Here is a 25,992-nt window from a genome sequence, read left to right on the forward strand (position 1 = left end):
TGGAGCCCGGACTGTGTTTCTGGAAGGAGCAGAATGTTGGACACTTCCTGTTGCTCCTGGTGGTGAATAGGTCCACCTGGGGAAAACCCCACCTTTGGAAGATGGAATGTGAGACGTCCAGACGGACTGACCACTCGTGGTTGAGAAACAACCTGTTGAGACAGTCTGCAATCTCGTTCTGCAGGCCTGGGAGATCATTTACCTGGAGGCGTCCTGAGTGGGCTATACAGAAATCCCAAAGCTGGAGAGCTTCATGACAGAAAGGGGAGGAGTGGGCTCTGCCCTCTTTGTTTATGAGAAACGTGGCGGTGGTATTGTTGGTCAACACCCCCACACACTGACCTTGAAGTCTGTCCTTGAAGGTCTGGCAGGCTAGTCTCACCGCTCTGAGCGCCTTTATATTGATGTGGAGCAGGATCTTGGACTGCAACCATCTGCCCTGCATCTGTAGATCTCCAAGGTGGGCCCCCCCAACCCAGGTCTGATGCGTCCATTACCAAAGTCATGGATGGCTGAGGAGCGCTGAACCGAGTCTAGCAGCACTGCCCCAATGAATTCTATTCTTTGGGTTGGTGACAGCGTTGACTTGTCCACGTTGAGGAGGAGACCCAGTCTCTGGAAGGTATTTGTGACTAACCGGACTTGGGACTCCACCTGCTCCCTGGAACCCCCCCCCCCCCCCAGCAGCCAATCGTCGAGGTAGGGATACACCTGTACCTGCCTCTTTCGGAGAAAGGTCGCAACCACCGACATGCACTTGGTGAACACTCAGGGGGCCGTCGATAAACTGAATAGGAGCACCGTGAACTGGTAGTGCTTGTGATCGACCACAAACCTCAGGAAACGTCTGTGGGCCGGATGAACGGCTATGTGGAAGTACGCATCTTTCATGTTGAGGGCGGCGTACCAGTCCCCCGGATCCAGGGAAGGAATGATCGAACTCAGGGAGACCATGCGGAACTTCAACTTTACCATAAACTGGTTGAGTCCTCGCAGGTCTAAGATGGGTCTGAGACCCCCCCTTTGCTTTGGGGATTAGGAAGTAATGGGAGTAGAACCCCTTGCCCCATAGCTCCTGAGGAACCTCCTCCACTGCCCCTAAGGCGAGAAGCGATTGCACCTCCTGTACAAGGAGTTGCTCATGAGAAGGGTCCCTGAAGAGGAATGGGAAAGGGGGCTGGTAGGGTGGGGAGGAGCAGAATTGGAGAGAATATCCCACCTCTACCGTGCGAAGGACCCAACGGTCCGATGTTGTAAGGGACCACGTACAGTAGAAGTGGAATACATTTCAGAAAGCAGGGAGAAGGATCTGGTATGAAGTCTGGCACGCTGTCCTCAGGCGTCCCCTCAAAACCCTTGTTTGGATCCCGACTCTGGCTTAGTCAGGCCCTGGCCCTGGATTGACGACTGGTTAGACGGCCTTCGCCTATTGTTCCTGCCCTTACAGCGGTAAGGGTCCTGACTTGGGTGGGGTTGATATTGCCTCTGCTGCTGCTGGGGTTGAGGTTTGAAAGGTTTTCTCTGGGTAGCAGACGTATGCATCCCCAGAGATTTCATTGTTGCTCTTGAATCTTTGAGGCTATGGAGTCTTGAGTCTGTCTGGTCTGAAAACAGCCCTGCGCCGTCAAAGGGAAGGTCCTGCAGGGTCTGTTAGACCTTTGGGGGAAGACCTGAAGCCTGGAGCCAGGAGGTTCTCCTCATGACCACCCCTGAGGAGATGGTTCGTGCAGCCGAGTCGGCTGTGTCAAGGGAGGCCTGAAGGGACATCCTGGCCACCTCCTTCCCCTCCTCAACCAGCACTGAGAACTCCGCTCTTGACTCCGCAGGGAGCATCTCTTTGTATTTGGACATAGCGTCCCAAGAGTTAAAGTTATACCTGCTGACGATAGCCTGCTGGTTGGCTATCCTCAGCTGTAGGCCCCCAGCAACATACACTTTCCTGCCAAAGAGGTCTATACGTTTGGCCTCCTTAGCCTTGGGGGCTGGTGCCTGTTGCCCTGGCGCTCTTTTTCATTTACCGCTGAGACCACCAAGGAGCATGGGTGTGGGTGAGAGAATAAAAACTCGTATCCCTTGTAGGGGACAAAGTATTTTCTCTCTACACCCCTGGTGGTGGGCGGAATGGAGGCTGGAGACTGCCACAGGGTCTTGTTGTTATTCTGAATTGTTTTAATTATTGGCAGTGCCACTCTGGAAGGACCCTCTGGAGCGAGGATGTCCCCCATTGTGTCCTCTGATTTGGTTGCCTCCTCTGCCTGTATTACGGGCTATGTGGTGGAGTAGGTCCTCGTGAGCCCTGTGGTCAATGGGTGGAGGACCTGAGGCTGACACTCCTGCCACCGCCTCATCAGGCGAGGATGATGATGAGGCAATCGGGGTTACAGGGTCCTCATGGCCCTCAGCTGCCCTGGTTGTTCCTGGGCTGTGCTAGGTTCCTCTGTTGTTCCAGCCCAGTCGGGAGTGTCCTGGGCTACAGGTGGCACTGGACCCGCATCTCCCGACTGCTCTGCAGTTTGAGGGGGCAGTCTGGTGAGGGCCACTTCCGTTGCCCGAGGGACAGGTCTATTCCTCGGTGAGTGGGAGGGGTGACGTCCTGAGGCCATAGACCTGGAAGCCCTTGAAGGGGTACCCTGGGCCTGGTGGTAAGCTCAGGGGGTCCAGAAGGGCCATTGTGCGGGGGATAGCCACTGCAGCTGCCATGCTGTTTTGACGTATCTCCAGAGCTTCCCAGACCTATGCCTACTGCGCCTTGAATAAAACGATTTGGACTTGGAGTCCGAGGAACCCGAGGGCGACGACCAAGGTGGTGCTGACGATCCCTGTGCCGGTGCCCGGTGCTGTGAAGAAGAGGTTGGGGATTGGTGTCACAACGACCATGTCGAAGATGGGAACTGACTGTCCCTCGAATGAGACTGGTGCCGCACATACGGTGCCGGGGAACGGCTGCCGCACCCCGGTGCCGTGGGATGGTGCCGATCCTCTGAGGGTGTCCTAGATCAGCACTGACCCCTCAATGTCGAAGATGTAGATCTCCTCTCTCCTGGTGCCGTGCAAACTTGTACCGTGGGTGGTGCCGGGGAGTGGTGTTGTGGGGATGCGGATCAGGAACGGTGCTGGGAACGGTGCCGGTCTGGGGACAAGGAGCACCACATCATCGCAGGCTTGTCTCTAGATGGTACCAATCTAGGTGGTGCCAGAGGCTTCTCTCTGATGGTTGAGGCACCATAATTTCAATGAGGTCCTTAGCAGCCTCAAAAAGTGTCCGGGGTGGAGAGTGGCTCCAACACCTCCACCAGGCACTGCCCCGCAGGAGAGTCACTAAGTGCCGGACTCAACGGTGCCTGCTGCTTGGTGGCTGAGTCTTTCCTTTGGAGCAGCAGAGCATCCCCTGATGATCTCACAGCCCCCTGAGGAGAGCGCCCTCTGTCTGTCTTCTTATGCCTCTTGTGTGGCCCCAGAGATGTGGAGCGGTGCCGGGGATTTCCGGTTCCGAGGGTCTCTCCCGCCAGAGTCCTTCATCAGCACCAAGTTGCAGACCGATGCCGGGGCACTCTGCACCGACGAACTCGGGCCTGGGGCTGGGCGGTCTGGTGCTGCAGGATGGAGTGCGGCTTCCATCAATAGTTGTTTTAAACAGAAGTCCCGCTCCTTCTTGGTTCTAGGTTTGAAATCCTTACAAATCTTAGAGTGCTCTGACTGATACGCCTCCCCTAAGCACCTAAGGCACGAGTCATGGGGATCACTATTGGGCATAGGCTTCCGGCAAACACCGCAAGACTTAAACCCCTGGGCTTGCAGCATGCCTTGCAGCCCAAGGCGGGGTGATGGGATACAAATGATCCCAGTCACCAATCACTACTACTACCTATACTAACAACACTAACCACTAAAACTACAAAGAACTAGGCACTAGGCTAAGGGAGCATTTGCAAGCAAGTGAACGTAGTTCTAACATTGCCATGAATGGTAAGAAGGAACTGAAGGGGGGTCGGGTCGGCAGGATCATATATTGAGCGCCTTGAAGGCGCCACTCCAGGGGGCTCCATAGCCGACCCGACGGGAGCTGCTAAGGGAAAAGTTTCTGACAACCGTGCACACGGCGCGGACACACCTGATTGGAATCGACGTGAACAAGTACTTGAAGAAGAACATCTTTGTTAAGCCATTTAGTAGGACACTACCGCACACAGGGAGGGAGGTTGCAGAGAGGACTGTGTTCAAAGCTAAGCTCAGGATCTCACACGCTGACCCCAGCTGGAGAGGCACACAGAGTCACTGAGCTGTAAGCTGAGAGCCACACACAAGAAGAATCCAATCCTTCCTCACTTCATAAAGCAGATGCCTCTGCAGGCCCATCTGCAGTTAGTACAAAAGTTTGGGGCACAAAGAGAATAAATCCTCCTTGGGCTTTGTGCAGTTCAACTGTGCTTCCTTTATCAGGGGAGTATCACTCTCATAGTGAGATTAGCACTTTCTCCTGCTTGAAAATGGATTAACTCACTGAGGACTCTAGGTCAAACTAGATGATCATAATGGTCCATTCTGGCCTTAAAATCTATGAATCTATTCCCTTCTCATTGCTCCTCCCTCTCTCCCTGATCCCTCCTGACTCCCCCTCCTGGCTCTCTGTCTCTATCCTTTCTGACTACTTCATGGCCCTCCTGACTTTCTATTCTGGTCACTCCAGACTCCCCTGCTCAGTACTCCTGTGCCTTTCACAATTCTTCCTCCTCCTCCCCTGACTCCCCTCTGTTGCACAAGTTCAGAATAACTCTCAGCTCTCCTCAGTGATAAGAATAGTAGTCTCCAATCCCCATGTGATGTGCTGATGACTAACAGACTCAGGCACATGTGAGCAACTTCTGAACTGTTGACTGACACCTTTTGCCTTCAGATTTCAGTCAGCAAGTTGCCAGAAAGGTGCTCCTGACAGCTGTATAGCCAGGCAGGGGCACCTGTATTTTTCTCAGCTGGGTTGCATGGAGTAAATTGGGATCCTGGGGAGAGGGGTCTGATATGACATTTGCATGGAACAACCTTTGCCTTAGCTCAGTCATAGTCTGAAATGCTATTGTCAAATGACATGCTGGATTCCATGTTTATTGTTTTTCATGGACAGTTCTGGATCCACTGTGCTCATGGTTTCTTACTGCCAATGCAGCAAACTTCAGCCAGGACCTGAAAGTCCAGCTGCGCTCTTTCTGCCTCTTACATAAAGATTCTGCACTCGGAATTTAGCTGCCGATTCTGTCAGTGCTGCATGAGTCAGAGTCGAATCCAGCTCACTCACTGTAGCTGTGTGAAGTCTGCAGGACTAACAGATAAAAACATGTCGTGTCAGTAAAGTCAGCAGGTGTGACACTAAGACACATGGAGAGCCAAGGGCGGGAGGATCATGCTTCTACCCATAACTGCATTTAAACAGAACTCTCTCTCTCTGGTGGCATCCCACACACCTGCCCACCATCTTCTTTTTCTACATACTCTTTCTCTCTGTAAACTCATCTACTCCTGCAGTTTCAAATATCACCTCTATGCAGATGATTCTCAGATCTACATCTTTGCCCCAATCCCTTGCCATCTATTTATTCTCACATCTCAAATTCTCTCATATCCTCTTAGAAGTCCCACTGCCAGCTCATACTTCCCAAACTGAACTGATTATCTTTCCTTCCAATTCCTCTCTTCTCCATTCCTGGGTTGCCTGACAACTTCACTGTCTTTCCCATTTTCCAGGCCTCAGTGTCTGTCAACTTTGGTTCTTCTCCCCAACAGTCCATCTCTCACTAAGTTCTGTTATTTCTTCCTGTTTAATGTCTCCCAAACTGCCCTTTCTCCATTCTCACCTTTGCATACATTTTCATCAGTGCCTTGATTCTCTCTTAGCCTGATGACTGCCTTGGAATGGGAGCTCACATCCTTCACTTTGACATAACACCACTTTCTTCTAAGCTGTCTGGCACAGACTGCAGATTTGGAGGGAGCTGCTCTTCTACAGGTTACGGGGGATCTAAATGTTGACCCTCTTTATTGTTACAACTTATTCCTGGGAAACTAATGGGGTAAGGGGAACAGAATTGATCCCAGCAAATTCACATAATACAAGAACTGAAGTTCGACCAGAGGACAGCACCAGATGTGAAGAGCCAGTGCCAGTAGGGCTTGTTCCTCTTTGTTGTTCTTGGATTGGGTGTCTCTGCATGTGTGTCTGTGTGTATGATGTGAGGCTGGCCAGGGGCTAAGAGCTGCAGGCCTAGTGAGCCCAGCTGTGTCAGTATGTTAAATCAAGGCACTTCTCTCAGATGCACTGCTACAGCTGCCAAAAAATGTCTAAGGGTCAAGCTGACTGATTAACCCAGGCACTCAGGAGCTAAAACAACAAGCATGCCTCTGTGCAGCAGTAGCAGAAAGTGAAAGGGGTCCCAATAACAGCCGCATGCTTCCTCTGTTGCTGTCTATCCTCTCCACAGTGGGCACTCTGCTTTTGTGTGAGATACACCCAGCACACTTGAGACACTTCATGTCTGCCAAGGAATAAACAAACATGGGAAGGATAGGGTTCAAACCAGAACCGAAGCGATTTGCAGAGCTCTCTCTGCAGCCACCTCCTCTGCTTTCTGCATATATGCCAGGGTTGGCCAGTCCTTGCTAAGGCAGCTGGCTGTAGCCAATATCAGATTGCAGTCAGGACTCCACCCGATTCTGAGGTGGATTTGCAGAAGCCTGAAGAAAAGCATCATCTCCTCCCTGCTCCTGTGTTGGTTATGATAGTGCAGAACTCTTGGACCTTTCGCAGATAATGCTGGTGCCACACAAAGTATATAAAAGAATAATAGTGCAGAAGGATTCTTTTGGGGAATGGGAATTTGACATCAACTTCATTCCCTCTGAGCCACAGTACTACTGGCTACAGGGAACAATCAGTCAGAGCAGGTGCCTGAATGGGAATATTGGGAAATAGCATTAACACAAAAGCTCAATACAAGAGATTGTGCTACACTGATCAACATCACCATCAGGTTCTGTCAGTCAACAGCTGGCCAAAGACCGGCCCATGGGTCTCCCTAGGCGATATGAATGCTGGTGCCATGAATTGTACGGTTTCTTTTCTCCACTTGGCGCTTTCTCTTCCTTGTCTGCAGTGTTCTTTTTTTCAAATGATGGTTCTGCTCACCAGCTTTTCAAGGCCCTGTTTTACCTCGTGCTGTCACAATTCTGGTTTTAAAAAGCAGTTCTCTGAATAGCAACTGTTAAAAATAGCATCGTAGCATTTCATATTTATTGTATCTCAGTCACTCCAAACCAAATGTTCTGAGATTACAAGTGGAAAAATGTTTTTTTCTATCTACCAACCATGCCAACTCACTTCAGTCTCTGAAAGTCAAGCTGATTTATTTCTGCTTTGCACATCATCATCTGTAATGAAGGTTCTGCAGACCAAATGCTGCCCTCAGTGACATCTGCTTGACCCCACTGTTTATAGATGCTACTTCAATGACAGTGTGATCTCACTGTCTCCAAATTCTGCCCTTGGTAACACCTGGATGACCCCAACAAAGGATATAATTTTGGCCTGCAGAACCATCATTACTGATGATAGCGTACAGGGTGGAAAGAACCCAGCTTGACTCCTGGAATCAGGACGAGTTTGCGGTGCTAGCAGTTAGAAAAGCTATCTTTCTATTTGTAATCTGAGCACATTTAATCTGGAAATTATTGAGACACAAACATGGAACCCATGAGACCATTTTATGGAGTCACATTTCTAACAAAGCTACACTTTAAACTTCCTTTCAGTGCTATGGTCTTTTCCCATACCTTAATGTAGGCCCCAGTTTTCTGCTCTATTACCTTAGTAAGGAGTCTGCCTTAGACACAATCCACAACAAGGACACCCTTCCTCTTTCCCAAACTGGGAGACTGAGAAAACAAAAGGGAACAGAAATAGAAAAGACAAGCCTTGCTTGTCTGATTGTTCCGTTACTTTTTTCTTTTGTGTCCTGAGTTACTAAATGAGTCAGTAATGTTCATCTTTAGAATCTCTATCTTGTTTGTAGCTGAGGTTTCCCGCTCTCATGCTTCTCCTGCTCTTCTGGACACCATATGTGCAGGCTGAGTGAGATGATAATACTTGCAAGGAAGAGATGGTTCAGGGAGACAAAATTGTCTACACAGCCTGGAGGAAATTCTAAAAACAGCTTTGAAAAGAAAATGTGATTATATTAAGCTACAAACAGCAGAGACAGAGAATAAAATGGTCTTAGAGAAATTAGAAAAATGAATCACAGAATCATTAGGATTAGAATGATTAAAATGAGACTTTCCCTCAATGAATGAAAGTCAGTATGTTCCATTAAAAGAAATAGGCAGGGCTGAGATCTCTTGGGAGGAAGGAGGCCTGGAAAGTAGCCAAGACAGAGTTAAGGGAGATGGTGGACAGCAAATTAGGGATGTGCTGGAAATCCCATATGGCAGCCAAAAAGCAAATGATACACTGTGTTTTATGTAAAGAGGCACAGTATCATGTCATTGACTAGGGATGTGATAGTTCTACTTTCGGATATAACCACTTTTGGAATATTACAATTCCACCTCAACACAAGCGTAACATTGACAAATAGGAGAGGGTCCAATAAGTAAAATGAGATGACTGACACCTTGGTGGGTAGGACTACTATATGAGGAGAGGTTAAAGAAACCTCAGTAAGGATAACTATAACTAGGAACCTTGAAGATGTGGAGGAGAGGATTCAAAGGATGTCAAGCACTGTATTTAGGAGGGAGAGGGTTGTTCTGGAAGGAGTATCTGTGAGCAGCAGGATGAAACAAACCAAAGGAGAAATTCGGGCTGCACATCAGGAGAAATTTCCTAGCAATAAGGTTGATTAGACTCTTGTATTGTCTCCCAAGCGAAGTGAAGGAATTCCTGCTACTGGAGTTATTTAAAAGCAGGCTGAACATAGCATCAGAGAATGCTCTGTACAGAAGAGCTGGAGAATGGAAAGAATGGACTGAAGCATGGAAGACATCTTTTTCATCTCTAATCTCTGTGATTCTTTGAGGAAAAATTTCCTCCATTCACCCTGCTTCTTTCCATGTAAGTGAAAAAATATTATTGTGAGATCACGTGAATGGCAAGAATGGGTTTGGAGCCTTGTCCTGGAGTCCGAAAGGCAACTCAGAAAGTATTTCCGGAGTGGCTCCTTGCAGCCTTCAATACTTGGATTACGTTTCAGAAATTTTGCAGGAATCTTCTGCTTCTCTCCCCCCCCCCCCCCCCCCCGGTGCATTTTTGGTGCTGAGCTTTTTCCGGTTTTCCCACACTCCTGCCTGTCACAGAGCAGAAACCACAAAAATGCAGCAAAGTAAAGTCTGTCCAAGAAGCTGCAATTCCATCTCACAAGGATAAACATTCTCTCTGCCAACAAGTGAGCACAGCACACCGGCATCTTCAAATACACATCTCTGCTGCCCAGCAAAGGAACCCACTGACACAGTCTGTCACCTGTACTAACATGAGCCACACCAGCACAAAGAGAATCAGATGGTGAATTCACCAGCACAGACCTGCCAGACCTCATGATCACAGCCGCCCTCACTGAGTCAACCAATCCTGCTAATGTCTTGTTTTCTTTTTAAATAGTTTTGTGGGATGAATTTTATCTCAACATAGGCATTGTGCAGGCAGGAAATATACCAGCTTCTCCAGCACCTCTGCCCATGTTCCTCCAAAACACCTTGCTACTCCAGTCCTGCTCCCTCAGCCCCCCAACCACAGCATTGCCAATGCACCTCTATTCTGCATCTGAGCACTTCCTCAGGGGGGCTTTTGGAAAAATGACTATTTTTTATTAAAGCTTCTCTCTTAAATAGGGAAGGGGATGCGAGGAGTCAGAGAATCTGGCAGGAATCAAACAGAACTGAGGGGAGGGAGTTATAAATGTGGTTTTCCCCACATCAGTGTTTTAGAGATTAAAACAAGTCCAAAGATGGGTAAGAAAAAGGGTTGGAGAGACTTCAATATGAGGACACATTGTAAAGATGGGGATTTTTCAGTCTACAGAGAAGAAGAATGAAAGGGGGCATGATACAGAGAGATATAACAATGAATTGTACAGATAAAATTACCCTCTCATAACACAGGAACCAGGGGATGCTCAAGGAAATTAAAAGGCAACAAACTTGAAACTGATAAAAGGATTGTTTTTGTTTTTACACAGCACATAACTAACCTGTGGAACTCACTGCCACAGGATAGGTCTGAGGCCAAAAGCTTAGTAGGGTTCAAATAGCATTGGACATTTATATGGGAAATGACATAAATATACATAAAGCATACATGGGGATACAAACCCTCATACTTTGGGACAAACCAACCACTAGCTGATGGGATTAGGAAGAAACTTCTCCTATAGGCAGGTGAGCCCATTATGGATAGTTCTGATGAATTTAGTGCACTATCTAAAGACAGGCATAGTGCAGGCAGGAAATGTACCAGCTTCTCCAGCACAGCTCTGCCTATGCACTTCCAACAAAACTTGATCCTGCAGTCTTGCTCCCCCAAGAAGCACCTGCCACTCACCATTGTCAGAGACAGGATAGAGGCCTAGGTAGCCCACTTCTCCGATCCTGTATGGCAATTCCTATGTCCCCACATTTGTATGAAGCTATGGCCCTGCTTACACTCTGAGGTAAAGCTCCATTTTAGGGTACAACTACTCCAGTGTATCAAGGCCAGACTCTTCCAAGGTCTCAATTCAGGAAGAAAGCCCCAAAGGATCTGTATCAAAGACAATTGCTGGCAATGTGTTCCTCACAGATTTCTTTGGCACGGGAAAAACTTACTTGGAAATCCTCTGGGCTGCCACTTTTCTGACCACTGCCTGCCTATGGTTGGCTGGAGGCTTGGGGACCAGGTGAGAGGATGTACTCTGGGATGGCATCACTTCGTGCGAACTGGTTGCCTTCTGGATGCTGGAAGTGGCACTTGATGTCTTGCGGGCACCAGAATCAACTGGCATGGATATATTGCTGGAGCTGGGTGGCGGGTGGTTGGCAAAGAGAGCCTGGTAGAAAACAAGATACAGGGATTGGTTATTTTCCCTTTGCAACTCCACTGGGAGAACCCATGTGGTGAGGAGCCTTGCCTGGGAAGAGAGCGTCCCAGCCTGGTGAAGGGGACCACCCAACTAGAAGGCTCCCGGGACAGTCTCAGAGATAGATACAAACTGAGGGTGACTGACTCCATGAAGGAGTTTTATAGCAGAATTCTATAGCCTTGGAAAGTCAGGGTTAGTTCTAGAAATGCCGACAAACTCTGCTACTGTGGCACAACACAGCAGGTGCTACAACACTGACTCCCATATCCAATCTCCTCCTAGTCTTTGAGCTAATAGGAAGCCCAAAATTACCCTCACAGAAGCAAGGGGCACTAAGAAGGCAACTGATAAAGAGGATTTCCCCCTGACTCAGGCTCTGGGGATGCTTTGGGGAGAGAGGAAAGTTCCCAGTCATGAAGGGAGAGATATGCTGAAGGTTTGGGAGATGGGGCAAAATAGCCTGTGCACTGCCAGGCACTGAAGAACAAGGACACAGGTGGCAGAGCAGGGGAATGGCTCTCTGCACCAGCTCAGCTGAGATTCAAAGCAGCACTCACTTCTCTTTAGGAAGTTGCAACCTGCCTGGAACTCTGCCTTATCCTTCTTCAAAGCTGCTTTGTTAGATCCCCAGCTCAGAGCAGTGAACTGTAGCCATGTGGCTTAGTGATGAAGAGTCAGTTATGAAAGATGAGGGGAAAGGGTGAGCACTAGCCAGTCTCCTGGGAAAGGTTGGGGCTTCAGTGCACTTGGCTGCATTTGTCCTGAGTTTCTTTCTCTGGTGAGGAACACACAGAGGCACAGTGAGTGGGCTCCAGGCTCCAGAGAAAGCCACAATCTGAGGGTTGGCAGAGTCCCAGCATAAAGACAGGAAAAGCCCCTCTCCCCCACAATTCTCTGGCAAATGGCAGGGCACTCGTGTGGGAGGGAGTTTCTGACAGGCAGAGCCTGGGGGAGAAAGGGGAATGTGAGAGCCAAACCAGGCCTTTTCCACTACAATTCACTGACAAGCTCTGCTGAGCTTTCTACTCCTCGTTAACCTCTCCATGTCCTGCAGCTCCATTTTGATCCTGGATTCCTGAGCAGGCATAACTATAAATGACATGTCAGGAGGAAGGCAGTAAATACCACACTCTTGGCTTAGTCCAGTACAGCTGAGAGCCCATCATATTATCAGGGAAGGGATGGAGTCTCCCCACTCACTGTGCTTTCCTCCCCTGACCCAGAGACCGCTCCTCACTGCATCTCATTTGATCCCATGCACAATAATTTTTTTTCAAAAGTGCTTTTCCCTTGTTACTAAAATCCTGACACCTAGAGTTTGCAAACCTCTTGCTCTGTACAGTCTATGTCACCTCCCCAAACATGATCAGGCAAGAAGGTCAGTCACCCAGGAGGAAGAATAAACAAGAATTCTTATAACACAGGCTGATCATCAGAGGCAGGGCCGAGACCTGCCTAAGGGAAGGTCAGGGCAGTTTTGCTTGGGGACAACAGACTTCTGAAAGGCCTCTGTCTCCACACTGTGCTGAGATCCTGGCTGCCTTCCACCGCAGCCAGGGTGTAGAGACTGGGGGTTGACACTGACCATGGCTTCTGGATCCAGCTACAAAGCACGCTGCCCTGCTGTGAACCCTATGGGGGCGGGGCGGGAAACCTGAAGAAGCTACCGTGCAAACAAAGGGCAGCAGGGGAGGCCAGACAGAGAAAGGGATGGGAAGAGATTTCAGCACATACACACATGAAGGAGAGCCCTCATCATTCAGGATCCACAGAGTCCAGCTCTAGGGAGAACTGAAGCATGGAAGAAGCTCTGATATAAACAGCCCAGGAGCATCCAGTACCCAACAGTTATTACTTTATTAAGGGAAACATCCTGAACAGGGCTCACAATGCCGGAGATTTGGACTGGCTGCTGAGGAGACTCATGCCCTCCCCTGTGGAAGGTTCCAAGGGGCACAAATCTGCATAATATTTAGCACAATACAGGACTTTGCATCTTTAAAACACTGCAAAAACATTAGCTAATTAATTCCCACAACACTCCTGGCAGACAGGTCTGGAGTATTAACCCCATTTTATAGGTGGGCACTCTGGGCCACAGAGAGGGCAAGTGACCTGCCACAGATGGAGTCACCCTCAGAGCTAAAGTCAGAACTCAGGAGTTCCTGGGTCTCAGTCCTGTGCTCACACCAGTAGATCACACCTCTCCTCATTTTATACAGAAACAAAGTACAGACAGAATGAGAGCTGCACAAAAAGAATGCTTTTTAATTAGAAAATGTCACAAGTACAATCTGCCAGTCACGGTGAGGCACATGGTAAGGTATCAGCAAGCAGAAACCAAGCTTCCTGTACCTACTCACAATTAAAGTGAGGAGGTACCAGAAGTTTTAACTAAAACAGTTATGCTAATGATCTTCAAAAATAGAAATAAGAAGGATCCTGCCACTTACCCTCCCACATATCCAACATCTATCCCTAGCAAAGTAATGGAACAAATGCCGCAAGTAAGATCAATAAATAATCACTAAACCTGAGAATGACAGAATCACAAGCAATAAGCAGAAATGAGGATTTATAAAAATTAGCTCATCAGACAAACATAATTGCCTTTTGGGACAGAATTACAAAATAAGTGTGTAAAATTTGGTGGGGTTTTAGATGTTCGTAAAGCATTTGCTACAGTTTTCTATTAAATCTATTCACAAAGTTCAGTCAAATCAGCGTGGATATGGCAGAAAACTGGCTGAGTGGCTAAACAAAAGAGCAAAAAGTAAGGATAATTGGCAAAATACTGAGTTGTGGGAAGGGAACTCTAGTGTGGAACCAGGGTGGACAGTGTAAGGGCCAATCTGATGTAAGGACTTCATTAATGATCTAGAAAAGGAGAGCACATTAATAGAATTCACAAATTACAGTACAGTGGGTCCTACTTTGTAAACTATTCAGGAGACGGACTGTCTTGATATATGTTAAAATAAACTGACTGTATGCTTTCTCCTTCTACCCAACCCTTTGTACGAAGTTTGTTTTCTTAAACTGTGAGCTTTTTGGGACACAAACTGGGTTTTATTATATATTTGCAAAGCATTCAGCACATTGTGTGTGCTGCCATAAATAAATAAATAAATATAACAAGATTAGAAACATGGGGGCAGAACTTCAGGTGGTATAAATCAACATACCGTCACTGACTTCAGTGGAGTTATTTTATTTTACAGTAGAACCTCAGAGTTACAAACACCTTGGGAATGGAGGCTGTTCAGAGCTCTGAAATGTTTGTAACTCTGAACAAAACATTATGGCTGTTCTTTCAAAAGTTTACAACTAAACATTGACTTAATGCAGCTTTGAAACTTTACTATGCAGAAGAAAAATGCTGCTTTTAACCATCTTAATTTAAGTGAAACAAACACAAAACCAGTTTCTTTACCTTGTCAAAACTTTTTTTTAAAACTTTCCCCTTTTTTTAATAGTTTACGTTTAACACAGTATTTGTACTGTACAGTATTTGCTTTTTTTTTGTCTCTGCTGCCTGATTGCGTACGTCCGGTTGCAAATGAGGTGGGTGGTTGACTGGTGATTTTGTAACTTTGGTGTTCGTAACTCTGAGGTTCTGCTGTACATAAACTAAAGATATGACCCCATAGGTAGCAAATAACAATTTGATTCACCTTGGAAAACTGCAGTTAACATATTTGCAGAAAAATAATCCAAGGGAGAAAGCTGGGAAAAAGAAATGAATGAAGATGGGGGGGGGAGCTAATTATTCTTTAATGCAACACGGTAGCAAAAATGGTCAATGCAGGTTAGGCTGCTCTCAGAGAGGCCTTGCATCCCAGAGCAAGGAGGGGGGGAGTGCTAGTGCAGCCACATCTGCTTTGAATGCCCCACATTCCCAGTGAGACACTGACAAATTGGAGGACATCCAGAAAAGAATAAAAGAAATTAGTTATGGGGAAAGTTAAATCTCCTTAGCTTAGCTAAGCGCTGACTAACTTGGGACCATGCAACTTTCTGAAAGGTATAAGGGGAGAGAGGAATTATTTAGTAACTGGGGATGAACTGGACACAGTATTTATATCAGAAAACTATTTAAACTATTGATTGAAACTGTAACCATGAGTGACCCCAATACTCATTATCATTTGTTGAATGTTTTTTCTGACCCTTTCTGACACAAGGCTGCACTGATAGGGATCATTTCACTATATGACTGAACTAGGGTTGTTTTAATTTAGCATATTTCCCATTTCCCATATGCAATGTTTGGGATAAAGCTCTAGATCTAGTAGCTGCCCACACACATACAATAGATACAGGCTAAGCAGACAGAACAAACCTACATAGGGGAGGAGAAGCCTCCATGACAATTAGTGGCATCTCCCCAGTAGAGGGAACAATTAGAAAGTAAACACTGATTGTTTAATTTCCTAGGCAAGGGCACCTCTGGTAACAACATCCAGGTCAGATCATGTCACTCATCGCTCCCTTCAGTCCATACAAAATGCTGCTGCTGATAAACTTTATTCCTTTCCTGTTGGTTTGATCATGTAACTCCTGTTCCTTGAACCACTCCAGTATCAGATTTAAGCTTCTTGTCATCACCTTCAAAGCTCTACATAACTCTGCCCCTCCCTACTTATCCTTCCTTGTCAAGCTTCATGTTGGGTCTCTGTCCCCTTCACTCAGCCAGTGCTCCCAACCTCCTCCATCTGTCTGTCAGATTCTCACACAATCACCCTTGTGCCTTCTCCCGTGCAGCGCCCTATGAATGGTACAATATCCCTGAGCTCCTCCAAAAAGGACCAATCTTTTCCAAATTTAAATGGTTCTTTAAGACTCATTTTTGCCATGTTGCCTATAGTGAATCAAGTTGACTTGTATATAAATTGCCTATATTGTTATTCCCCTTCCCCTAACTACTTCTCCTTAGATCGTGCACTCCTCAGAGTTTGTACAGCACAGAGCATGCCTTCCCTTTGCCCATATATGTATGGCTTTAAATATGCCACCCATGTCCTTCCATGCATACAGCTCACTTCCAGCACATCAGGCTATTAGCAGCACAGAGACCAGGCCCTTCCTTGCATCATGCACCATGGTGCTGCTGTTACTCACTTACACACTGCCTGTGAACAGACACATCCAAATCACACATCATATAGAGAAGGGGAAAATAGAAACTGCTTTCAGTACGGCAAGGCACCTTTCAAGGACATGACATATCAGTGAGATGACCACAGAAGTCGTGGCATGAGCTCCTAGGCTGCTGGGAAATGTCTGGGTTGCCTCACCAAGGCAATTCCCAAGCCATGACTGGAATTGCAACATCATATGGAAATGCCCTCTTTGTGGCATGGAGATACACAGAATGCAGGGTCCAAAGCACTCACAATAACAGATAGTGTGATGCTCCCTGCAAATGATAGGCCTTTTAAACTTGGGCTTCATTTTTCCTGCTGCTAACAGTATCAAGTTCTCAGCACTACTATAATTCTTTTCATTCACAGCTCACAGAGCAATTCACACAAGTGTGTCAGTATCAGATCGGAAACCAAGGCACAAAGCCATAGGTGCCAACTTTTATTTTTCCCCAGTGGTGTTCCACCCCTGCTCTACCCTGAAACCCCCCGCCACTCTGCCCCTTCCCCCAAGGCCCCACTCTCGCTCCGCCTCTTCCTGCCCCCACTCCACCCCCTCCCCGAGGCCCCCACCCACTTGCTGCTCTCCACCCTCCCCCAAATGCTTCCCGGAGCTGCCAAACAGCTGATTGGGGCGCTGCCAAACAGCTGTGGCTGGTGGGTGCTGAGCACCCACTAATTTTTTTTCATGGGTGCTCCAGCCCTGGCGCACCCACAGAGTCAGCGCCTATGCACAAAGCAATGAAGTAACTTGCTTAGGGTCCCCAAGTGACCTGACAGAGCTAGGAATAGAAACAAGGTCTCCTGAGTCCCAGTCCAGTGTCCTATTAACAGGACCACAGAATCAAGGGTGCCAGGGAGCAGGAACTGGACAGTCTGGAAAATGAATAAAATTAGATTTAGTACAACTTCTCAACCCTGATTAAGGTTCTGAGGGAAGAACTCAGGACCCATTAGAAAAGGTGAACCCAAAGCCAGGGAACCTGGAAGCTGGTGTGCTGCACTTCTCTAAACCCAGAGGTCTGAGGTGAAGGTCTTATTCTCCTCTGTACCATTCCCCAGGGCTGTGCTGATGGAGTCTCCAAATTCTCCTGCCAGTCTTCTCTCCCCTCCCCCACATTGCACACAGTGCTCTAAGTGCTCTGAGAAGCAGGAGCAACTCCCAGATGAATGCAGAATTTTTCTGGCTTTGTGCAATGAATTTTCTTGGATCAGAGCAACAAGAGTTGGTTGTGTCCAGGCTGCCCTCCCAGCACTGCGAGTGTGCAGTACATAGGGAGCCCTCAGCAAGGTGAGGAAGGCTGCTGAAAGACCCATTGATGCTACCCACTGACCTCCCCCAACCCCAGGCACCCTGCCTGCGAGAACACATGGTTTCTGTGGGCCCTACCTCAGGATGCCAATAAACACTTCTCATTCCCAACCTCCAAGCCAGACTGCTTGAGAAAAGGAATGCGGGAAAACTCATCAGCATGAGATGCCACCTCAGAAAAGGGCTTTTTGTGAGTGCAGATTTAAGGTATGGCAAGGGAGGACAGAGGGAGAAAGCAAGTGGAAGGAAGTGAGGAATGGGGGAAGGAAGGAGACAAAGAGAGAGAGATGGAAGGAAAAGTTTTAAGCCAGACGTTCCCAAACTGTGTTGTGCGCAGAGTGGGCTGGTCACCTGCTCCTGGCTCCTCCCCTTATGTCCAGCTGCTACAGTGATTAAATACTTTCCTGATGTGCTTTTGCCACACAAGCCATTGGTGTCATACACAAGCCATTGGTGTCATTGGCATAAGGATGTTTTATCATTGCAAGGGGTTGAGGCCCAGGCATTGTGAAATGCGAAAAAAGCAAGGAGGACCTGGGTGCAGCAAGCAGGACAGTGGATGTGGGGGGGGGGGGGGGGCAGACAACAATGAGTGGAATGGGATGGGGCTTGGACAATGGTGAGCAGGTAGGGGGTAGGAGGCCTAGGTGACAATGAGTGGGAGATGGGTAAAGCCCAAGTGATAGTGAGCAGGTGGGTGGAGGTCCAGATGCAGTGAGTGGAGAGGAAGTGGGGAGGCACAGATAATGGTGAGTGGGAGGGGAAGGCAGGAGGCCACAGTGAAAATGAGCAGGATGGTGACCAGGCAGTGGTGAGTGGAAGGGAGTGAGGGATGGGGCTTGGGCCAAAGTGAGTGGGAGAAGGTAATGGGATTGGGGAGTTGTAAGGGTAGGTGGGGGGAGCCAAACAGTGGTGAGTGACAGGGACAGGGCAGGCAACAGTGAACAGGAGAGGGAGGTGGTGGTAGGGTAGGCGATGGTGAGTCTGTTGGGATGGGAAGGGGTGCTCTGGCAACTAAGCAGGAGAGGTCAGTGCAATTGTGCCTGGGATGGGAGATCTGTCTGGCACCAGGCAAAGATAAATGGGAGGAGATGTATCCAAGAGACACTCTCTCTATTAAGACCTGGCTTCCAATACAAGGAAGTCTGAGGGTATGTCTACATTGCAATTAAAAACATGCAGCTGGCCTGTGCCAGCTGACTCAGGCTTGCGGGGCTGCTTAATTGCACTGTAGATGTTCAGGTTCGAGCTGAAGCCCAGGCTCTAGGACCTGCAAGGTGGGAGAGTCCCAGAGCTCAGGCTGCAGCCTGAGCCTCTATGCAGCAATTAAACAGCCCCTTAGCTTAGGAACGTCAGCCTTAGTCAGCTGGCATGGGCCAGATGTGGGTGTCTAATTGCAGTGTAGACATACCCTGAGTGTTAAGCAAATCTCTTTCTTCATTAATGGCAATTTCAGAGCTGCCTGAGCCCGTAGCATGGCAATGGCCTCGATACTGCAGCTCTGAACTGTTCGGCTCAACGGGGGCGGGAGGGAGGAGTGGAGGCTTAACAAAGAATCACTTTAACAGAAACTCCTGAGTAATGGCTCTGCCCTAGGCCAAAAATAACATCAGCTCAATGTCGGCAATTAGAAGAGGGCTCAGACAGGCCCCCATGGTCAGCTCCAGCCTCCTCCCAGGCACAGCCCAGCTCGGCTTGCAGTGCTACCCTATGCTCAACAGCAGCCACGGCTGCCCACCCAGAGCCCCTTGGACAGAGATGAAAGAAGGGCCTTCTGCTCCTGCTCAGAGGGGTAGCAAGCGGGGGGAGGGAAGGGGAGGGGGGAAGGAGGAGTTTGTGGAAGGAAAGAACACAGTACAGACAGAAGTTGCCTCCCCCTCTGATTTCCCTCCCAGAATGGTGGGAATTGAGCCATAAGCTGTTTGTTAGGGACCCTGCAGTAACTAGTAATTCATGCCCCTGATATGGGGGTGGGGGCCCCACATATTTAGTTCTTGCTTGTGTTTGAGGCCATCTCTGCCAGACTGCCCAGCAAATACCAATAGCTCCCCCAACCTGGGTCAAACAATCTATGCTGAGTGGAGGTCCATGCACATGAAGAACCCCACTGCTGTTCCAGACACCAATCAAAATGAAGGAAACCCTGCCCTCCATGAAAAATGGGGTATCTGGTGCTTTATAAACCCCTGCAGGGTCTCCATCTAGGGTGTGGAGATGCTGCTCCAGACCAGCTGCCAAAACACTGCCATTCATTACATGGGAATCATACAGGACACAAGGATCTTGATCCCATTTTCATTTTCTTCCTGCCTTGACAGCACTGTGTCTCCCTCTGTCCCTTACAATGGTGTCAAGGGAATGACTCTGTGCCAAATGGCTGAGTGCCTAGCAAGTAAAGGAAACATTAGATGCACTGACTGATAATGATGGTGTTTAGCAGGCCCTGGGAGGTGTGGCAGAAGCTCACACCTGGGCTCAGGCTCTATACCTGTGTCTATTGTGTATCTAAGGCTCTTAGAATATTCCTGGCAGAGATGAACCTTACTCCCTCACAGGAAGGGTGGAGACTTCCCCAGGAATGAAGCAATCCAGGTAATGTTTGGTGGTCTTTGTGGTGAAGTCCTTTTCCTATCAGTCTTCATTGTTTGGTGCATGGGTACTGCAGTGTGTAGGAGAGGACTTGGTCAAGCTGTAGCTGAAACAGAGACCACTGGTACCAACGTGACAGGGCAGAGACACATGCCAACACAGCTATGAGACTCTGGGGAATGGAGACACACAAATGTAACAATGACACCCGTATAGGTAAACCACATGTGCCCTTGGTGGACACAAACACATGCCACCACAACTATGGGATTTACAGACAAAGAATCTCTGGGCCCAGTGAGGCTGGGCTCTGACTCAGGCACTAGGCAGGATAGTGAGCAGCAGCACTCAGATAGACAATTAGAGAGGGATCCTGACCCAGCAGGGAGGCCAAGAGGGACAGCAGCATTAGGCTGCTATCAGAATCACTGAATATAAGTTCAGTCCTGTCCTCATAACCCACAAGTGGTGCTTCCTCCCCACCAAACCTTGTGCTATGTCCTGGGTGTGAAACTGCCCCATGCCGCCCACAGTGTAGAAACCGGCAGTGGTCACTCTCAGGCCGACTTTTGTCTCAGTTACCTGGTGCCGGGCTCGACTCTGCTCCAAGAGCTGTCGGGACTGAAGCTTCTGCTGCTGGAGTTGCTGCACGGCAAAATGGAGCTGATAGCTGCCAGCAGTTGGCTGATACTTGGGATGTGCCAGCTGGCTTCCTGTCACCTTGCTGTAGACACAGTTCTCTAATTCTCCTTCCCAGGCAAAGCTGTCATTCTTTAGAGCCCTGGGAAGAGAAGAGCCATCACACACGTTATCCATCTCCATTACCCTGCATGCGAGGCCAGGGGAGCTGCTGCCCACAGGGCATCACTGCTCCCCAAGGAGTCACTAGTAGCTTGACAGGCATGCAATTAGCAACAAGTGGGTGGCACTGGCAAGTAGAACACACGATACAAATGTTGCATGTCAGCTGTAGGCCTGGTAAGGAGGACCTGCCTCCAACAAGGAGAGTGTCTGGAAGTCTGGATTGGGCCTGTTACTATCCTTGTTACCAAGCCTGAGGTGAACAATTGTAGAGAAACAAGAGGGAAAATCCAAGAGTGACATTAGGACATGACCATGGCTGTCTAGCTAACACTGAGGGGAGACAGTCAGCCTTGCAGCACCCAGAGTCATGGATCCAGAGTTAAGTGGCCGAGCTAAGGATTACTGTAATGGGGGAACTACACTCTTTTCCACTAGGCCCATGGGTTTTGTGGAGAGCAGGTGACAGAGTGACAGGGTCACAAGGTGTCCTGGAGAACCTGGGATAGCTGAGCAATCCAGATTCCCTGTGCTCACTGACCAGATGCCACATGGTCCACTGAGTCTGCCCAATAAAACCTTTAAGTCCCATTGCTTGAGCCACCTATGTCCCCACTGAGCTCATTCTTCTCTCCCATTGTGCCCCATGTCTAGACATTCCCTTTGGATCTCATGTGTAATGAAGTACAGACTTTCCTTAAATTTCCTGTGCACACTGTAATTGACTGGGATACAGATGATGCTTGTATCTGCTGCATCCTACCACGAGTGCAGAGAGGGGGTAGTGTTTCTGGGTGTGGGAATGTCACCCCAGTTTCTTCACTTCATAGAGTTCCAAAAAACAAAACAAAACAAAACAAAAAACCCAAAGCCCCTCAATTAACCATTGGAACAATTAAGCAATTGACCAATTTACCAACAGTCATTTTTAAATCCAGATTGGATGCTTTCTAAAAGATCCACTCTAGGAATTATTTTGGAGACGTTCTATGGCCAGTGTTATGTAGGAGGTCTGACCAGATGATCACAGTCATCCCTTCTGGCCTTGGAATCTATGAATTTATAAACCCCAGAGTTCCCTGAACCTGGTACGGTCTGCCCTGCAATCCTGGCCACCAAACTGATCCAGAGTAACATCTTGAGGATGATCTTAAAAAAGCCAAACTCAGTTACCCAGCCCCCAACACACACTTTCTGCTGCTGAACCACTAGGAGAGGGCAGGACACTGCAAGAGGTTCAAGTGGATCCATCCCCACACCCAACCTCTCAGCAGCAATGGAGCAAAGCAGCCCTGCCTAGCAAGGGACATTGGTTGTCAGCATCTTCATCCTGCTTCCTGTGGGGCACCCACGCCACTCTGTCCTATCTCAGGCACTTTCCAGGCCCCTCCATTGTGCTGTCTGCAGGGGACCCCACACCACAGGCCACCCTTCATCATCATATAAAAAACCAATTAGAATCCTGTACAAATGATTTTGGCCCCTACCTCACTGAGTCTTAAATTGTCCTCTCTGCCTCTTTTCCAAGTGCTTGGGAGGAAGTGTGGTCTAATGAATACAGACCTGGGACTCAGAAAATCAGGATTCTAATCCTGGCTCTCCCATTGACTCAGTGGGTTACCTTGGGCAAGTCACTTCACCACTCTGTGCCTCGGTTTCCCCTCCTGCCCTTTGTCTTTCTTTTCTAAACAGACTGTAACTCTTTGGGGGCAGGGACTGTCTCTCACTATGTGTTTGTACTGCACCTAACACAACACAACATATATATATGTATATCTTTTAAATGTCCTCTCCGTCTTTGGCATTTCACTGTTCTTCAGTTTCCCCCTCTTACAGTACCTGCTTTATTTCTCCCCAGTCCCCTTCCTTCCATCCTATCTCCTCTCAGATATTCCCTTTCCTGTTGTTTCTGTTGCAGCTCCTTGGTCACTTCTCTCCTTCCCATTTACACCCAGACAAAATGAGGGAGAGCCAAACTCTGGGGTGTCTAGTGCCTAGGAGTGCATGACCCCTCTTTTCCACAGGTGAACACTGTAGTCCTTGCTCTCCAACATGGCTGGATCCTGTCCCGCAGCTCTGCCCGCAATCACTCAGCTCAGTGCATCATGCATATGCCACAGGCTGAGCAGGGGAAGTGTTGCAAGCCCCTCAACACTGCCCCCTACTGGGCACAAGATGACAGAAGTGTAAATACAAAGAAATGTATCACAATCACAAGGCATATTTAGAAACTTGGAAATGATCTCCATCTGGTGCCTCATCAGCCCTGCTTGCCCCCAAAACTGGTTATTATCAGGTTATCATCTGACCCTTTCCCCATATCCCTGGGGTAACACTGGCCCTCCCACTGCATTGATCATGACTCTATCCCCACTTCCACGTGGTAAAGCCCCTGGACTCTTCTGACAGCATGTGAAACAGCTGCAGCAGCTGTGCTCCTCCCAGTGAAATTGGGGGTCATGCTCACAGTTGAGAAACAGAGGAGATTTTGCTGGGACTGGAACACACTCCTCTGGGGACAGATGGAATCACTGCAGACCATCCTTTGAAGAACCAAAAAACAAAACAGCAATGCCCACTGGCCCCAGTAGATATGAAGGTCACTCAAAAGCAAAGCTGGAATTAGTCTGGCACTCAGCAGGCAGCCTGAGGAGGACCCTCTCATCAATGGCAAGGAAGGATCTTGAGCTGTGGTCCCTCAATTATAAACCACCCACACTACATTCTACTTGCCCATTTGCCTGTGGTGTGTAATTTCTCTCACACCTTCAATTTCTCCTCCTTATTGTCACGGTAAAAGGTGGTGAGTGGATTTTGTACCTGACTAGTAATTTTCATGGTCACATCTCTCTTTAAACCCCATTCTATCCCTGGAGCTTCCCACTAACAATCCACCAAGCACAAGGGAAAACAAGCAATGCTCACCCCATTTAGAGACTGGACATTCCTCTGGTCATCAATATGTTAGTGGTCTGAACTGTCTGACTGACATTAAGCATCCTCCATCTCCATGGTGTATGTACCTGGATCACCCTTCCTAACAGTACTCAATAAAGAGTAAGAGTCCTGCTGATCATGGCTGCTTTCTGTAAGCTCTTTGGGACAGGCACCTATGGTTCTAAAGTGCAGCTCCCATCCTGACTGAGAATCAAGACATAATACAGAACTAAGGCTTGTGAGGGTGAAGCGAGTCAAGCAGTTCTCAGGGCACTCAGACAAGGTACCCAATTGATCCTGGAGCTCAGCACCCAAATCTCCCAGAGATCTTCCTCCAGTTAAGAACCTGCACAGCATAAATTCTATCCTTCAATGACTAAGAATGCCTGAGAAGCTAAAGACAGGGTTGCTGAATAGGGATCTTTCTTGAACTTACGCAAGCCATGATGAAGTGAAAGAGAGACACTGATGTGATGTGAACACCTTTGAAGGTAGCTTTAAATTGCCCCCAGTCTAACCAGCAAGACTTGCTGTTGAATGGATGAAACACAAAGGAGGCCCATATCTGTGTTTCAGGAAAAAGGTGCACGTCTTGCAGGAGTCAGATATGAAGGCAATAGAGACATATTCACTGAGCTAAAGTCATGGTGAGCAGCAGCAGATATCTTTCGGCAGGTGTCATACCAAAAACCTGAAGGGATCACATTTAACCTACACATTTGATGCTGTAAGGGATGACTGAGACACTTGTAGACCAGGTGCCAGCTCGTGCCAACGCCCCTGGGCCACACCGAACACTGACAAATGCATAGCTGGAAACCAGTCTGGCTCACCTGTGTGTTAGGATTGTTAAAATGGGTATTAGAGTTATAAGAATGTGTTTAGACTTTATGAAATGCTTGTAGAATACTGCATGTATTAATCTTACTTATATAATCTTACTTGCTTAGTAGAGGCCTGTATCCCATGTTATAAGGTATTATTTAAGTGTTTGTTCTGTAAATATAAAAATGTTTGCTAAGATTGTAAACCCCCACAGTTGGGGAGAAGCATCACCAAGTGTGAAATACTAAGCAACAGAGGGTCCTGTGGCACCTTTAAGACTAACAGAAGTATTGGGAGCATAAGCTTTCGTGGGTAAGAACCTCACTTCTTCAGATGCAATACTAGTGAAATAGTTTACCACAAGAGGTGTCATCTCCTCCCCAACAAAGTAAGGCCTATAGACACCAGAGAAAACATTGTGGAACATCAGTGGACAAAAGACTGATGATTGTTTCCCCATGAAGCTGGTCATGCACAAGCCCTTGTCCCATCACAGCTTGAATGCTGGGGGAAGAGAATAAAAATCCTGGTTAAAGAGAAATTATCACCACTATGCTACTTGGAATTCGGAGGGGGCAATATTTCTAAGAATTAGCAAGGATCCCTAAGCTGCTTAGTTTGTTTAAGCCCTAAGGGATATATAGCACTTGCATATATAGCAGCTATTATTACCTTTTGAAATCTAAGACTGTAACTCATTTGTGTGTGTTTTCCTTCTTTAACCTTGTAAAATAACTAGGGCTGTCAATTAAATGCAGTTAACTTATGCGATTAACTCAAAAAAATTAACTGCGATTCATCGCAGTTTTAATCGCACTGTTAAACAATAGAATACCAATTGAAATTTTAAAAATATTTTGGATGTTTTTCTATATTTTCATATAGTATTCTGTGTTGTAATTGAAATCAACGTGGATATTATTTTTTATTACAAATAGTTGCACTGTAAAAATGATTTTAAAATAGTATTTTTCAATTCACTTTATACAAGTACTGTAATGCAATATCTTTGTCATGAAAGTGCAACTTACAAATGTAGATTTTTTTTTGTTACATAACTGCACTCAAAAACAAAACAATGTAAAACTTCATAGCCTACAAGTCCACTCAGTCCTACTACTTGTTCAGCCAATCGCTAAGACAAACAAGTTTATTTACATTTACGGGAGATAATGCTGCTCACTTCTTATTTACAATGTCACCAGAAAGTGAGAACAAGCATTTGCATGGAACTTTTGTAGCTGGCATTGCAGGGTATTTAAGTGCTAGATATGCTAAACATTCG

General features: G+C 47.6%; 1 protein-coding gene across 1 annotated transcript in view; it reads right to left on the bottom strand.

Annotated features, from left to right (window-relative positions):
- TTLL5 (tubulin tyrosine ligase like 5) overlaps nt 1-25,992 on the bottom strand; it is a 201,614-nt gene that overhangs the window by 13,587 nt on the left and 162,035 nt on the right. Inside the window, exons 30-31 of the mRNA XM_065403286.1 lie at nt 20,727-20,925; nt 10,846-11,066 (exon numbers count right to left, since the gene is read on the bottom strand). Coding sequence (XP_065259358.1) covers nt 10,846-11,066; nt 20,727-20,925 — 420 coding nt within the window. The remainder of the gene's footprint in view (nt 1-10,845; nt 11,067-20,726; nt 20,926-25,992) is intronic.

The sequence above is a fragment of the Emys orbicularis genome, chromosome 4 (assembly GCF_028017835.1).
Source record: "Emys orbicularis isolate rEmyOrb1 chromosome 4, rEmyOrb1.hap1, whole genome shotgun sequence".
Lineage (NCBI taxonomy): Eukaryota > Metazoa > Chordata > Testudines > Emydidae > Emys > Emys orbicularis.